The 17,928-nt window shown below is 38.1% G+C and overlaps 1 protein-coding gene across 1 annotated transcript in view; it reads left to right on the top strand.

Moving 5' to 3' along the window:
• The window catches only part of MEIKIN (meiotic kinetochore factor), a 70,410-nt gene extending 57,741 nt beyond the window's left edge, over positions 1–12,669 (top strand). The window contains exons 12-14 of the mRNA XM_060186390.1: positions 1,472–1,591; positions 5,243–5,366; positions 12,517–12,669. Of these exons, the coding sequence (XP_060042373.1) occupies positions 1,472–1,591; positions 5,243–5,366; positions 12,517–12,557 (285 nt within the window). The 3' untranslated portion in view covers positions 12,558–12,669. The remainder of the gene's footprint in view (positions 1–1,471; positions 1,592–5,242; positions 5,367–12,516) is intronic.
• Positions 12,670–17,928: the final 5,259 nt, after the last annotated feature.

Here is a 17,928-nt window from a genome sequence, read left to right as displayed (position 1 = left end):
ATGTTTTCCTCTAAGTATTTGATAGTTTCTGGTCTAACATGCAATTGTTTTAAATTAAGTATTTCATCTAAAAAAGAAGGCAATAGTGGAATTCTGGGGAGGGGTTATATTTAAAAGAAGAGGAGGGGAAATGTTTTAGGATGTATAAGTGGTGTTGGGTAGGTTGATTTCATTTAATGTGTACATGGTATATATGTACTGGATGAATGGATACTAGAAAGGTATACAATACTGTGGTAAGTAAAAATTCTATTTAGAGAAGGATGAATATGGGATGATTCCATTCACAGGCAGAAGTTGAAAAACAAGATGAAGAAAAAACACTAAGCAGAACTTGAGTTGCTGTATTGCACCAAAGTAAAAGATTCTGGGATAGGTGGTTGAAGGGAGAGTTCAGGTCCTGGAACAGAACTGCAGAGGATCTAGTGGGGGTTGTATTGTTGTGTGGAAAAGTGAGAAATGTTATGCATGTACAAACTATTATATTTACTATCAGCTGTAAAACATTAATCCCCCAGTAAAGAAATATTTTTTAATTCTGTTTAGATATCTTTAAAGCTAAAGAATATTTTATCTTCTTTTGGGGCCAGGTGGTGGTGCATCTGGTTGAGCACACATGCTACAATGCACAAGGATGTAGGTTCAAGTCTCCAGTCCCCACCTACAGGGGGGAAGCTTTTCGAGTGGTGAAGCAGGGCTGTAGGTGTCTCTCTATCTCTCTTTCCTTCTATGTCCACCTTCCTTCTCTATCTCTATCCAATAAATATAGTAATAAAATAATATTTAATCTTTAAAAATATTTATTAATGTATAAGAGACAGAGAGGAGAATGAGAACCAGAACATCACTCTGGAGCTCACATCTGAGACTCCAAAGCTTACCTACTGCACCACCTCCTAGATTCCTAATCTTTTTCATAATAGATTTGTCCCCAGGTTGATATGGATTTCACAGAACTGTTTCCAATATCATCAATTTGTTCTAATTTAGAAAAAAATGTTATATCAAGCTCTAAGATAATGCACCACAAAAGACTATCTTTTTTTTTTTTTTTTTCCTCCAGGGTTATTGCTGGGCTCGGTGCCTGCACCATGAATCCACCGCTCCTGGAGGCCATTTTATCCCCCTTTTTGTTGCCCTAGTTGTTGCAGCCTCATTGAGGTTATTATTGTCATTGTTGACGTTGCTTTGTTGTTGGATAGGACAGAGAGAAATGGAGAGAGGAGGGGAAGACAGAGAGAGAGGGGAGAGAAAGATAGACACCTGCAGACCTGCTTCACTGCCCGGGAAGTGACTCCCCTGCAGGTGGGGAGCTGGGGGCTCGAACCGGGATCCTTGCACCACGTGCGCTTAACCCACTGTGCCACCGCCCGACTCCCGAGACTATCTTTTTTTAACATATCTTTAATTATTTTAAAATAATTTTTTCAACATTTAACTTCTACAAAAGTAATGTTTTTCTTTTTTATAGATTGATTTGTCCTCAGTACAAAAAGCATCTTTTGAAGAACTAGTTCCAAATGTCAGCAATTATGTTAACTCAGATGAAATTGTTACTGTATCAAGCTTGCAAGGCAATTCTCCAAATGAGGTAATATTTTAAATTTTTGTTCAATTGATATTGAATGTGTTGTATGTGAGAAACTTAAAGGCATATGTGACTCAGCTGAAGTTTGTAGCATCCACATGTATAGTCAGCTCTCATTTACAATCTAAATAAAGGCTATGAGGCTGAAAATACAGAAGCAACCTAAGTGACCATTGACAGATGACTGGATAAAGAAGTTATGGGAGGGGACTGGGCAATGGTGACCGGGTTAAATGTACATAGCACAAAGCTCAAGGACCCATGCAAGTATCCTGTTTTGAGCTCTTCTCAAGAAATAAATCAGGGGGTTGGCAGTAGCACAGCAGGTTAAGCTCACATGGCGCAAAGCACAAGGACCCGTGTAAGGATCCCAATTCGAGCCTCCAGCTCCCCACCCTTAGGGGAGGGTCACTTTGCAAGCGGTGAAGTGGGTGTCTATCTTTCTCTCCCCCTCTCTGTCTTCACTTCCTCTCTCTATTTCTCTCTTTCCTATCCAACAACAACAATAGCTATAACAACAATAACAATAATAACAAGCACAACAAAATGAGAAAAATAGCCTCCAGGAGCAGTGGATTCGTAGTGCTGGCACTGAGCCCCCAGCGATAACCCTGAAGGCAAAGTAAGAAAGAAAGAAAGAAAGAAAGAAAGAAAGAAAGAAAGAAAGAAAGAGATGAGTAAAGAGAGAAAGGAAGAAAGAAAGAAAGAAAAAAATTAAGAAAGATAGATAGATATCAAAATTCCTTATAAAATTCTTGACAATCTCCAGCTTCCACTTCACTACCATCTCCCAAACCTCCCTACAAATCACTGCAAAGGTCTAATTATATTAAACTAAAGACACATCACTAAAGTTCTCTATTTCTTTTTCTCTCTGCCCCTTTATCTTGTTCTCCTGTCTTTCTTTCTGTCCCCACTCCCTTTGACTCTGGCCTTTTCTTGCCAGTTTATTATTTGACCTTTTATTCTTCATTATTTTCTCATTCCTCTCTAGTCTCACGCCCACCCCCCAGAAGTCACCTCTTAGAATCATGAATGTTGTGCCTTCTTTACTAACAGAGCATATTATTTCCACATATTCATCCTAGCACAGTAAGATAACCACAAGTTATATGTATGGATAAAAAAGTGAATTTGGATCACAGTAGGATAATACTATCTCTAGTTGTCTAGTACCCTCCATTTCTAATGAGGTTGTTTTTTAAACTATGGCAGCCTAATAGCCTTTTTTAAAAATATGTATTTTGTTTTTTTAAAACTATTTTTATTTATTTATTGTATAGAGACAGCCAGAAATTGAGAGGGAAGGGGATGATAGAAAGGACGAGAGGCAGAGAGACACCTGCAGCACTGCTTTGCCACTAGCAAAGCTTTCCCCCAGGGGACCAAACCCAGGTCCTTGTGCATAGTAACATGTGCCCTCAACTAGGTGTGCCACTATCTGGTCCCAAGATGTATTATGTTTTAATCAGTGATTTATAAGATTATAAGATAATGGGGGTATAGTTACACATCACTCCCACCACCAAAGTTCTGTTTCCCCACCCCTCCAAGGATAACTACCATATCTCTTCCAAGGTCTTGGAGATAATATATACAAGTTATATATATTACAAGTTCATGTGTTTCAATTCAATATTCCACATTTGAGTGAAACCATCTGATATATATTTTTTCTTTGCTTACTTCACTAAGTACCACCAGTTCATCGGTTTTGTCCCAAAGGACAAAATACCATCTTTTGTAATCACTAAGTAGTACTCCACTGAATATATGTCCCATAACTCCTCCTTCTCCTCCTTCTTGTCTTCAGGGTTATGACTGGGGCTAGGTGCCAGCACTACCAGTCCACTTCTCCTGGCCGCCATCTTTTTTCCCCACTGCTGTTATTGTTGCAGCTATTAGATAGGACAGAGAAAACTTGAGAAAGGAGAGGAAGACAGAGAAGGGAAAAGAAAGATAGACTTCTGCAGCCCTGCTTTACCATTTATGAAGTGACCCCCCTGCAGGTGGGAAGCTGGGGGCTCAAACTGGGATCCTTGTTCTGGTCCTTGTGCTTCACACTATGTGCACTTAACACAGTGTGCTACCACCCAGCCCCCGGTGCTTAGAAATTTTATCACTCCACCTGCTCCCTATGGAATCATTGGCGTAAAGGCTTGGCATGAAAGGCTGCTCAATAGAATGAGCATATTTTTATTTCTTTTTTTAAAAAATATTTTATTTATTTATGAGAAAGATAGGATTAGAGAGATAGAACCAGAATCACTCTGGCACATGTACTGCCAGGGATCAAACTCGGGAACTCATGCTTGAGAGTCCAAAGCTTTACCACTGAGCCACCTCCCGGACAAGCAAGTATCATAATTTCACGAAAATTATGATACTTTTACAACTAGAAGGAGAGAAAAATGAATACTAGGTGGAAAAATAGTAGCTATTAATCACAGAGGATGAAATTAACTTAATTTTTATTGTATTAGTGATATAATATTAATTTACAAGACTGTAAGATAATAGGGGTATAATTTCATATAGTTCCCACCACCAGAGTTCTGTATCCCATCTGTACTTCCTATTCTTTGCCTCTTCATAAGTATAGGCCACAGTTGTTTTGGGGTTGCAGAAGGTGGGAGTCCTGACTTCTAAAATTGCTTTCCCACTGAACATAGGCATTGGCAAGTGAGGATGAGATAAATTTTACAGTATGAGAAGTCTCTATATGAACTTTATTTAAAATAGGAAGAGATCTTGATAAATACATATATACTTCTTGGTCATATGTGTGGTCAACTGGGTGTACCACCAATATCTACTTCTTAAGAAAAAAAAAGATATGTCATGTATGGAAAATAAACAATTCTAGATACAATCTGCTGTATGAAAATTGTCAAAATTATTTTAAAATTTAAATTAATTTATAATTTTAAATAATTGTAAAAATTATTCTGGGACATCAAAGAAATTTAGTGATCCACTCAGAATTAAACTTGAATTTGTGTTGTAACTCACTAAATCGTAACAACTTTTTATCCTGTTTTGGAGTGTAATGTCAATGTTATCATTACTTTCTCTGTTTGCTTAAGTAAGTTATTCAATCTTTGAAATTTAAGCTTTCTCACTTAAAAATGAGGATAATATGATCGCTTTTCTTGGTCTTAAGTTTTAAACAAAAATCTAGTGGTCTGGGAGGTGGCACAGTTATAAAGCTTTGGACTCTCAAGCATGAGGTCCCAAGTTTGATCCCTGGCAGCACATGTGCCAGAGTGATGTCTGGTTCTTTCTCTCTCCTCCTGTCTTTCTCATAAATAAATAAAATCTTAAAAAAAAAAATCTAAAGCCAATTAGTGTTTGTAGTATTGTCAGCGTATCATAAGTATTTTCTGTTAGTATCTATGAGTTAATATTGACAGCATTTGCCTTTGAAATAAAACAACATACATATATAACATTTGGAAGAATTATGTGATATCTACTTTTTTAAAATGTTTCATGGAGCCATCAAGGCATCTCAGCAGTAGAGCATAGGAGCTTGCTGCCCTGCCCACCCCCCATGTTTAATCCCTAGCACTACATATGCCAGAGCTGTGTGGTGTTCTGATCTCTTCCTTTCTTTCATATTGTTATATTATATATCTCTCTTTTCTTCTTCAGGTTCCTTCAAGTCCACCAGAATTATGTTGTATCATTAGAGCATCACCAGGAACTAGACAAATGAAAACTAAAAGAGTTGTTGCAAAGAAGAAGAAATACTCTCCTCCCAAAGATTTTCCTGAAGGTACTGTAGTATGGTTTGGCCCAAGAGGTGGCACAGTAGATAATGCATTGGACTTTCAAGCTGAGGTTCTGAGTTCAGTCCCCAGCAGCACACGTACTAGAGTGATGTCTGATTCTTTCTCTCTCTCCTGCTATCTTTCTAATAAATAAATAAATAAATAAATAGGTATTGTAGTCTGAATGCAGATTCTACCTTATATAAGATACAACACATTTTTATTCTATTTTAAAGGATCTATTTATTTTACATAAAAGAGAGAAAGAGACCAGAACACTACACAGCTTTGGCATATGTAGTGCCAGGGATTGAACATGGGGGACATCAAGCTTGCAAGCTCCTGTGCTCTACTGCTGAGATGCCTTGATGACCCCATACAACATTTTTTATTTCTTTTTTTTTTTCACATAAACACCATTCCCACCACCAAAAGACTATGTCCCATCCCAACCACCCACACACACCCGCCACCGCCGCGCTGGGAAGCCCAATGGCCACGCATAAAACATTTTTACTATAAACTTCTCCTATACACAGGAAATTTAAAAATTATAACCAAGAGTTCCTGGACAAAGAATAGACAAAGTTACAAAATGTTTGGTCAGTTTTCAGATCCTGAGTAAAATAATCTTTTTCTTTTTTATATTTTATTTTCTCATATTTTTGTTCATTGATTTATTTTGATTAGAGACAGAGAGAAGTTGAGAGGAAAAGGGAAGGTAAAGATGGAGAGAGAGAGACACCTGCAGCACTATTTCACTGCTTGTGAAGGTTCCCCGCTGTAGATAGACATAAGGGACTTGTTCTAGAGTCCTTGTGCAGGGTAATACATGCGTTTTACAGCTGTATTACCCAGTCCTTAAAATAGTTTTTTGAATAAGAAAGTTTCATACTTTAAAGAAAGTAAGGTAGGGAGTGGGAGTAGGTGGCATAATGGTTATACAAAGTGACTTTCATACCTAAGGCTCCAAAGTCCCAGGTTCAATCCCCCATATCGCTGTAAGCCAGATCTAATCAGTGCTCTAGTGGGGGAAAAAAATGAAAAAAACAACTAGGGCTAATAAAATAGCCCACTTGGATAGAATTCTAGTTTGCAATGTTCTCAACCCAGGGTCAAGGCTGGCCCTTACCATATTGAAGGAAGCTTTAATGCTATGCCCCCCCCCCCACTTCTGCTTCTTTCCACCCGCCCCCCTTCTACCTCTCTGCCTCTATCTGAAAAAAGGCACCTTGGAGCATTGAAGCACTGGAGATGACATAAATAAATAAGTTTATACAATTGATTCAAAATTTATTTAACTAGAATACTTCCTCTTACAACTATTTGAAATGCAGTGTTGTTTGGTTTCATTTTTAGTAGCATTCTTTTTAAAGATATGGAGATTTTTTGCATTCCCCTAACTTTGATTGAGTGCTTCCCCTATGAAAGGCACTGTGCTAAGCACCAGATAGTTTCATTTCTTTCTCAGTGTAGCTTTATGACAGACAAGATGTATACTGTCATACTAATTTTATATATTAATAACCTTAGACTTAATGTATTCTGCAATTTGTCCAAGATCATGCTTCTAGTAAGAGGGTAGAATTCAATATTTTAAGACTTTTAAACTTCAAGTTTAGCCTTTCTTCACCTCATGTTAGAATGTCTAATTACTTGAGGGAGTTTCGAAACATTTGAGTAAGCAAGCAATGAAGCAATTGAAATTTATAGATTATTTGTAATTTATATGCAAATAAGCTGTCTACTTTTGATGTTTATTCTCATTTCTTCTACAAAGTCTTCCCTAAGCACTTCTGGTCCACAGACCTTTATCATTTTTACATGTGCTACTCATTTGACACTTAGTAAAACACTTCTATCTGACATAATTTATTCCACTGACTTTTCATTACTAGATGGTTTTCTTTAGGTTATGAAGTTTTCAAGGACAAATACCAAGTAAACTCTCTCACAGTTTTAGCATGGGGAGAAAATAACAGATCAGTCAGGGTTCTTCTAATAAAAGAAACAGAACTAGGATATACATGTATTTACTTATTGTTTAAAGAAGATTTATTTTAAGGACTTGCTTGTGCAATTGTAGAATTTAACTGAAAATTAAATTCTACAATTTGCCTGGGTAGGACAGGCAAAAGCTCTTAGGCAGAGCTGATGCAGTCTATAGGAGTAGTATCTTCTTTCTCAACAAAAACTTCAGTTTTGTTCTTAACACCTTTAAAGTGATGAGATGAGACCTACCCAGATTATCAAGGATAATTTTTACTTAAAGGTAGTTATTTATATTATAGATTTTAACTATATTTCACAGCAATATCTTTATAACAACATCAAAATTAGTATTAAATTTATTTTATTAGTACTTAATTTTGATTGGCTCATATAACCTAGCCAAACTGACAGAAATTCATTTTATTTTTAATTGCCACCTGGGTTATCCCTGGGGCTTGGTGCCTGCACAGTGGTGGCCACTCCCTCCCCCCTTTTTTTTATTTGACAAGACAGAAAGAAATTGAAAACGGAGTGGGAGGTAGAGAGGAAGAGATACCTGCAGCACTACTTTACCACTTGTGAATCCCCCCCAAATAGGAACAGGGATACTTTAATCCCAATCATTGATCATGGTAATGTATTCAATCACATTGGATACATTACCCCTTCAATTAAGACTTCGCACTACCTCCCTGCCCCCTCTTTGATGCCTTATAACCCCAACAGTATTTTTCAAGAAAATTAGACTTGTCCAAAAAATTGTGTAAGACCACAAATGCCACAAGTTGCCAAAGCACCAGTATTAATGGTAGCTCCTAAATAGAAGCTATCCAAGTGTCTGTCAGTAGTTGAATGGGTAAATTCTGTGATATATTCACTCACTGGAATGCTTTTTACAGTGAGAATCAGCAATGTACTGTTACATGCAACAGTCTTGTTGAATTTCACATGAACAGATATTATAGAGTACTTATTATTGGTTTTTGTCATTTCCAGGGCTTCCCTGTTCCAGGTCGGTTTTTTCAGATAGAGAGTGAGACACAGAGAGGGAAAGACACCACAGCACCAAAACTTAAGCAGTGCAGTGGAGACTGGGCTCAAGCCTGGGTTGTACACATGGTAAAATATGTTTAATATAACTTATATTTAGAACAAAGGTAGGCAAAACCAATCATGATGGAAATTGCCATAATTGATATCCTTATTTAATAAGCAGTATAAATTGGAAAGTGTTATGAGAGAAAATTCTAAGTTGCTGAAAGTGTTCTGTTTCATCATTTGCATGTTGGTGTGCTAAGCTGTTAAAAACTCATCAAGTGGTCCAGGAGGTGGCGCGGTGGTAAAGCTTTGGACTCTCAAGCATGAGGTCCCGAGTTCAATCCTCGGCAGCACATGTGCCAGAGTGATGTCTGGGTCTTTCTTTCTCCTCCTACCTTTCTCATAAATAAATAAAATCTTAAAAAAAAAACTCATCAAGTTCAATAGTATACATATTATCTGTGTACATGCTGTATTTCAATAAAAAATTTTAAATAAAAACAGATAAACTTAGGGGCCATGTACTGGTGCTTCTGATTGTGCACTCATGTTACAATGTACAAGGACATGGGTTCCCAAAGAAGGAAACATCATGAGCAGTGAAGCAGTAAGAAAAAATAGAGAAACTTATTTTATTTGGGGGTCTGGCATGCTAATTCATGATATCATACAATATTACTATTCTGGGTGCAAGTTTGCACAAATCAAAGTTTTTATGTATCAGGGAGGGTCATTTGAGTTTTCAGTCTAAGACTTTTAGCTTGATTCTCTGAGAGCTCTCCTAATGCATGTTAATTCAATGCTATTGTGTCACCTCCTGGCTTCTTTCTAGGATCTCATTTCATTTAGCATATTCCTTAATTAAGTAATTCCCCTTCAACCTCTAGTCACTTGTTTCTGCTTTTCCTTTAGTAAAAATAGCAAAGCCTCAAGCTAACTACTGATTATGTTATTTTAAATATGCAGCAGCCTATTTTTAGTCCTGGCATTTAATGTTTTAGCTAGTTTGGCAGTAATCTAATCAGGAGCACAGGATGAAACTCACTTTTGATGGTTTAGGGCCCAGTTGAAATGTTCATTGTTCATTAATAGATGGCACTAGGTTGGTTAAAAAATTAATTTGGTGAAAGTGAACCATTAAAGGGAACCAAAAAAGACAGAGAAAGTAGAGAGGGTAAACAGATATCCAAGAATGGTCACAGTACTGTAAGAAGCCTTACAGGTTTTCTCAATGTGTAGTATTTGCCCATGTGCACCAGAATTGTTGCAGACCTGGTAAACTATCAGCTCCACAGATATGACACAGGATTCTACATTTGATTACCTCTCAAAGTAATTCCGATAAGCACTATGATCTCATTTTATCTCTTTATTTAATTGTTTCTGGTGATCTTGCTTTACAATCTATAATGTTTAAAACTTTTATTTACTTTTCTGAGAGAGATACCAGAGCACTGTTTAGTTTCGGTAGTGCTAATAATCAAACCCAGGACTTGTAGATCCTCAGGGGTGAAAATCTGATGCTCTGCCTCTTTAATACATCCCTGACCATATCAATGTTCTAGAAGTGCAATTTCACACCACATTAGAATATGTTACTACACTATGCCCACAACCAAAATACCAGTATCACTCCATCAACGTTCCTGTAATCCAGTCCCCTTAGTAACCTCAGTTCTTCAGTCCAAGTCCCTTCTTTGTTTCCCTTGCTTTGTTTCCTTATTTATCCACTATGGGTGTGATCACCTTATATTTTCATGTTAGATAAATCTGTTTAGTATTTCTTATAAGGCCAATTTGGAGGTAATGAATTTTTGGGGGGTGGGGTTGGTGTGGAAAGCTCTTTGTCATTCTCACAAACCTGAATGATAACCTGTGTAGTGTATTCATGGATGGAGCTCATTTCCATTCAAACACTTGAATATATCCTGTCAGTCACTTCTGACCTGTAGATTTTGTGCCTAGAAATCATTTGATATTCTTTTGGATGTTCCTTTATAAGTAAGTTTTTTATTTCCTCTCTCTGTCTCTCTCTCTCTGTCTCTCTCTCTCTTTTTCTCTCTCTAACTATCTCTCTTACCTTGGTCAATTTAATTATGATGGTAAGGGTACAGGCAGTGGCACACCTGGTTAAGTGCACACATTACATACAGTGTGCAAGGACCCAGTTCAAGCCCATGGTCCCCACCTGCAGGGGGAAAGCTTTAAGAGTGGTGAAGCAGGGCTGCAGGTGTCTCTCTACTTCTTTTCTTCTCTTTCTCTTCCTCTCTTCTCAAGTTCTCTCTGTCTCTATCCAATAAATGCATAAAAATATATTTTTAAAACAGGGGACTGGGTGGTGGTGCACCTGGTTGGGTGCACATGTAGCAGTGCACAAGGAACTGGTTTGAGCACCCCATCCCAACCTGCAGGGGGAAAGCTTAGTGAGTGGTGAAGCAGTGTTGCATGTCTTTCTGTCTCTCTCCTTTCTGTAGCATTTCCTTCCCTCTAGATTTCTGGCTGTCTCTATCCAATAAATAAGTAAGGATTTAAAAAACATTAAAGAGTAGTAATAACTGAAGATTTACTAAAAAAAAAAAAGCGTGAAGAAAAAAATGTTTAAAAATAATCATGATGGTGAACTTAGACTTGAATTTATTTTTTCCAGAGCTCTTAGAGCCTCCTGAACATGAGTCTCTATCTCCCTCAGTTTGGGGCAATCAGTGGTCATATTTCTTCACATAAAAATTATTTCCTGGGGCCAGGCAATGGTGCCCCAAGTAGAGCACACACATTGTAGATACCTGTACTCAAGTCCCTGGTCCCCATCTGCAGTGGGGAAGCTTCATGGTAGTGAAGCAATGCTGTAAGTATCTCACTTTCTCTTTCTCTCTTAGTTACCCTCCCATCTCAATTTCTCTCAGTCCTATCAAATAAAAGGGAAAAAAAAGCCAATGGGAGCAGTGGATTTATTGTGCAGGCACTGAGCCCCTGCAGTAACCCTAGTGGCAATATAAATAAATAAATAAATAAATAAATAAATAAATAAATAAATAAATAAATAAATTCCTGCACTGGAGAGATATCTCAGTGGGGAAATTTGCTGCCTTTCAATGAATGCAAATTAGTTTTGAGACATGGTACTACCTAGGAGGTGACAAGAATAATTTGTCGTCATTTTTGGACAGAGAAATAGAGAAAGGAGGGGAAGACAGGGGGATAGTAAGGTAGACACCTGCAGACCTGCTTCACAGCTTGTGAAGCAGCCCCCTGCAGGTGGGAGCCTGGGACTAGAACTGGGATCCTTGAGCTTTGCACCATGTGCACTTCACCTGCTGCACCACCACCCAGCCCCTAGTCTGGGGGTTTTTGAAGTTCTCATAATTCTTGTATGTGACAAAATTTGAAAACCATTGACATAAACTGGCTAGATCCAAGGGCAAGGTGTATCACAACATGAAAGTGGCAATGTAAAGGAGGTAAAGCTGGCTTCTCTCTCAATCTCCTGGTACATGAGGTGGAGGAAAAAGCCCCAGAATCCCAGAACTGAGAGGAACCTAAGTTAAACTACAATAAGGAACAGGAAAATGCAAATGAAGGACCTGGTAAAGAGAATGTGAGGGACTTCTGTCTGGGTGGTGACTGAGAAACAGCTGGCTGTATTCTTTTAAGTTACAACACTGAGGTCAGAGGCCTTATAATAGCTACTACAAGTCATCTTTCTGGACTTTCCATTATGGTGTTATTGAGCAGATTTCTGTGTTTCCAAAGAACTGTTTTCAGCATATGCAGAAAAGAGTGAACCTTTTTATTATTATTATTATTATTATTATTATTATTTTATTTTGGCACTCCCAGAAACTCTCACATACAGAATTTCACTGTTCCAGACAGACTTTTTCTGGTAGGGAGAGACAAAGAGAGCAAAATGGAGACACTACAGCACTGAAGCTTCCCCCAGTGCTGTGGCACTCTCATGTAGTGCTGGGGGCTTGAACCTGGTCTAGGTAAGCTAAGGGTTAGTGGGAGAAAGGTAGAATGTCCTAGGCATCAAGGGGTCTCTTCTCCCAGGGATTAGTTATTAGTAACTATTGTATACCTGCTTATGATATATATAAAGTAATCTAATGCTATTTTTTTCTCCAGATATTATAATAAAAACAAATGGCAGAACATTGCAGCTGTGACTGAATTTTCACTACCTTGAAAATATGAATGTGAAGTCAAAGTCCATAATACAGAATGTCTGCCTGAAATTATATAAGATTATAACTTCTCCAGTTACTTCTGATATGTGACATCTCCTGGTGTTGAAATTCTTATCATTGATCAAATAAGAATGAAACATTTTCTGTATTCTTAAATATATGTATTTGTATTACAAAAATATCTTGTATTAGAAGATTGTACATTAAATAGATAATTTCAGCTAATAGCAGGGTACAAAATAATTTTTGATTGTTTTTCTCCCAAGTTTGCCCTTTGTATGGATTAAAGTAGTAAAGCTGTTGAAGCACAAAAAATTAAAATGCTTATATTACGGGCTATTTTCAACAGAACTTAATTGAAACCACATGATTGAGAGACCTAATTTCAGGTCTGACTGAAAGAAACTCTATACTTGGGGGTTTGCTGAAGCAGGGAATGTATGATATGAACAATTAATCATACACTAAACATTTAATAGACTAGATCATTCCCAAACAACATCCATTGGCTAATACTAGCTGCAGAATATATATCTGTAATATGACTTCTTATGGTATCTCAACAATGTCTTTCCTAAAAAGCAGCAGCAGTCATGTCAGTGAGCTTAGGAGAGTTGTATAACTACTGGGAGATTTTTGACTTCTTATTTCATTTTATTGGAAGGTTAATGGTTTACAGTATTGTCTTTAACACATCATCTTCCCTAGACTGGTATTCCAATGTCCCTTCATCTTTTCCCCCTCCCTCCTTCTCCAGAGTCCTCTGCTTTGGTGCAATATGCCACTCCCAGGCCACATTCACCTTATATTTTCCATTACTCTTCTTTTCTTTTTAAATTTTTATTTCCTTTTACCAGAGCACTGCTCAGCTCTGGCTTATAGTGGTGCAGGGGACTGAACCTCAGTCTCTGGTATGAGAGTCTCTTTGCATAACTATTATGCTATCTACTCCCACTTACTGTTCTTTATTCTTAAGTTCCACCTATAAACAAGGTCATTGAGTATTGGTCTTTTTAAAAATATTTTTATTGGGATAAATGGTTTACAGTTAGCAGTAAGGCCTTTTTTATGGCTTGTGTCATTCAACATGATGCCTTTGAGTTCTGACCACAATATTGCAAAGGAGATTACCTCCTCTTTTTTTTTTTTTACCTCATCATTTTTAACAGCTACATAATAATCCACTGTGTATATGTACCACACTTCCTTAGCCATTCTAACTATTGGTCTTTTAAAAAATATTTTTATTGGGATAAATGGTTTACAGTTAGCAGTAAAGCCTTTTTTGTGGCTTGTGTCATTCAACATGATGCCTTTGAGTTCTGACCACAATACTGCAAAGGAGATTACCTCATCTTTTTTTTTTAACCTCGTAATTTTTAACAGCTGCATAATAATCCACTGTGTATATGTACCACACTTCCTTAGCCATTCATCTGTTGTTCTCAACTGGGCCAAGATTTTTAGCTCTTTTTTTTCATATGTATTTATTTAGTTCCTTTTGTTGCCCTTGTTTTATTGTTGTAGTTATTGTTTTTGTTGTTATTGATGTTGTTGTTGTTGGATAGGACAGAAAGAAATGGAAAGAGGAGGGGAAGACAGAGAGAGGGAGAGAAAGATAGACACCTGAAGACCTGCTTCACAGCTTGTGAAGCTATTCCCCTGCAGGTGGGGAGCCAGGGGCTCGAACCAGGATCTTTCTGCTGGTCCTTGTGCTTTGTGTCACGTGCGCTTAACCCACTGCACTACTGCCCGACTCCCTGATTTTTAACTCTTGATGGAATTACTAATGTTGTTATATATAAAGGTAAGTATTGAATCTTCAAATCTACTTCAATGTAAAAGAAAATCCTAAAATTGATTAATTTGAGTTTACATGACACATATATTATCAATTATAAGTAGAAGACCTTTGAAAATATTTTTGCAAAAGATTTAACAAGACCTTAGCCATCGACAAAGCTATTTGTGATTTCCGTTGCACATTTTCATCTGGAGATGAAGTATAGGAAAATATTAGGAAATGTACAAAGATCATTATAGAGGCTAAGACCAAATTTAGATCTCAAGTCCAAATCAGTATTCAACTAAGTCAGCAATTCTTGAAGTGATTTTAATTTTTGTCTTTATGGGATAGAGACTGTCACAAATTGAGAATGAAGGGGAAGATAGAGAGGAAAAGAAACAGAGAGACAGACACCTGCAGCCCTGCTTTACCACTAGCAAATTTTCCCCTGCAGGTGGGGACCAAGGCCTTGAACCTGGGTCCATATGCATTATAACATGTGCTCTCAATCAGGTGCACCACCACTGGCCCCTTTGAAGTGATTTTAAAAGCCAGCCCTTCCACCTTTTGCACCCCATAAGGATTCTGGTTCCATGCTCTCAGAGGGATAAAGAATAGGAAAGTTGTGGTCCAGGAGGTGGCGCAGTGGATAAAGCAGTGGACTCTCAACCATGAGGTCCTGAGTTTGGTCCCCAGCAGCACATGTACTAGAGTGATGTCTGGTTCTTTCTCTCCTCATATCTTTCATATATATATATATATATATATATATATATATATATATGTCTAGGAAAGTTTCCAATGGAGGGGATGGGATATGGCACTCTGGTTGTGGGAATTGTATGAAATTGTACCCCTCTTGTCTTATGGTCTTGTTGATCATTATTAAATCAACAAAATAAAAACAGAACTGTTATAAGCAATGGAGGAAGGAGAATTGAAATAGAAGCTCAATACCATGACTTCAGTGAGTTTAAATTCAAGGGAAGATATAGAGAATGACAAAAGATCATTTCCTCATTTCTTTTTAAAATTTATTCATAAAATAAAAAAATATCAACAAGACGATAGGATAAGAGGGGTAAAATTTCACACTATTTCCACCACCAGAGTTCCATATACCATCCCATACTATCCCTTGAAATATTTCCTATTCTTTATCCCTCTGAGAGCATGGGCCCAGAATCCTTAAGGGGTGCAAAAGGTAGAAGGTCTGGCTTCTGTAATAGCCTCTACACTGAACGTGAGCACTGGCAGGTGGATCCATACTCCCAGCCTGTCCCTATCTTTCCCTAGTGGAGCAGGGCTCTGGGGAGGTGGGGCTCCAAGATACATTGGCGAGGTTGTGTGCCCAGTGAAGTCAGGTATTTCCTCATTTCTAATCAGGCAGTCAGTTGCTGTGAAAAAAAAATGATACCTGATTTTCTCCTAGGACTTAGAGAAGGAAATAAACATCTAGTTAAAATGAATGAAATGGGGACTGGGAGATAGGTCATCCAACAGAGCACACAATTTACTTCAAAGATCTGGTTTCCAGCCTGTAGAAACCACATGGAAACACCATGCAAAGAGGAAGCTTCACGAGAAGTAAAGCAGTGCTATATTGTCCCTCCTACTCTTTCTGTCTCTTCCCTCCTTTCTATTTCTAACCCTCTAAGAAAAGGTCTGCTTCCAGTGAAATCATGCAGGTGCAAAGCCTCGGTGAAAAATTTGTCAATATAAAAATTAATATAGGGGGGGCCGGGCAGTAGCACATGGTGCCAAGCACAAAGACCGGCATAAAGATCCCAGTTTGAGCCACCGGCTCCCCACTTGCAGGGAAGTCGCTTCACAAGTGGTGAAGCAGGTTTCCAGGTGTTTATATTTCTCTCCCCTCACTGTCTTCCCCTCCTCTCTCGATTTCTTTATGTCCTATTCAACAACAACGGAAGCAATAACAACAACAACAACAATAACAACGATGAACAGCAAGGGCAACAAAAGGGAAAAAATATCCTCCAGGGGCAGTGCACTGAGCCTCAGTGATAACCCTAGAGGGAATAAAAAAATTAGAATGCACGTAGTGCTAGGCACTATCTCATTCCCATATTGTTTTAAATGTGTAATGAGTTTTCCCTACCTCTCCGAAGTGGAATTCACTATGAGTTTTTCAGTTATGTTTATTACTATACAAATACATGAAAACCACAGCAATAGTTTCAGATATTAATAAGAAAAAAATTTATTCTCAAAGAGGTACATATGTGGCCATGTTCAATTTAAAAAATTAGGCCAGGCTAGTTCAATTTTAAAAAAAGGACAGTCAGACTTTGAAGGCAGGACAATTTGAGTCTAATATTTTTGTTTTATCAGCTGGAACACAGAAGAAAGTATAACAGAGGAAATAGTTGAACTTGGTGCTCAAGAAAAGGGTAGAGCTCATAACTTCAATTATGATTAACGGAAGGAAAGTAAGATAAGCATATCTGGCAGAAATAAGTTGAAAGAGAACTCCTGTTAGCAAACAGTGGGAAGTTGTGCCTTGGGGCTGGGCATATCTGTGCAAGGATAGTAACCTGTGCACTACCTCTGGCTCAAACTACCAGTCCGTACTTGTAGGGGCGGATTCTTCATCAGTGGTGAAGTAGTGGCTGCAGGTGTCTCTCTCCCTATCAATCCTCCCCCTTTTCTTTCTGTCCTATCAATAAAATGGGGGGTAGGAAAAAATGCCCGTGGGCACTAGTGGGTTCTTCATACAGGCACAGCCCTGGAAATAACCCTAATGGCAGAAAAAATAGTGTGCCTGGGTTTGCTTGAGAGATCTTTCCTTTGAAAATCATAAACAAAATTATTATTAGCCTCCAGGGTTTATCTCTGGGGCTCAGTGCCCGCACACTGCTTCTGGTGGCCTTTTTTTTTTTCTCCTTTTTTTTTAATTGGGTAAGACAGAAATTGAGAGGAGGGGAGGATACAAAGGGGTACAAAAGGATACAAAGGTAGACACCTGCACACCTGCTTCACCGCTTGTCAAGCAACCACCCTGTAGGTGGGGAACCAGGGCCTGGAACCAGGACCCTTGTGCACATCCTTTCACTACGTACTATGTGTGCCACTGTCTGAACCCCAAAATTAACCTTTTCTAACAAAAGTGTCTCAATAGTTTCCATTACATCTTAAAAATGGCCTGTGATCTTAAAAAAAAGAAAAGTTTACAATGAAACTGAACTCCTTTAAACCTATAACCAAATGTCATGTTTCAGTTTTTTTTTTGTTTTTTTTTTAAGGTCAGGATGACTTCCCTTGCGAAGCAACCCCGTCCATTTTCTCTGCCTCCAAAAGTTTAGTTTTAAAATCATATTTCATGGGAAAAAAACTTTTGGTCTTAAGAACTAGAATCTCAGGTAATAAGAAATCACAAATACCCAGAAAATCCAGTTGAAAATGCATGACAAGGACCTGAGAGATGGCTCACCTGGTAAAGGACACACTTTACTTTGTGTGCGAACCCAACTAAAGCCCCACTACCTGCTGCCACAGGTAAGCACTTGCAATGGGAAAGTTTCAAGAGCACTGGAATGGTGTTGC

This window comes from Erinaceus europaeus, chromosome 2, assembly GCF_950295315.1.
Source record: "Erinaceus europaeus chromosome 2, mEriEur2.1, whole genome shotgun sequence".
Lineage (NCBI taxonomy): Eukaryota > Metazoa > Chordata > Mammalia > Eulipotyphla > Erinaceidae > Erinaceus > Erinaceus europaeus.
Note: the sequence above shows the minus strand (reverse complement) of the source record. Positions and strands in the feature narration are given on the sequence as shown.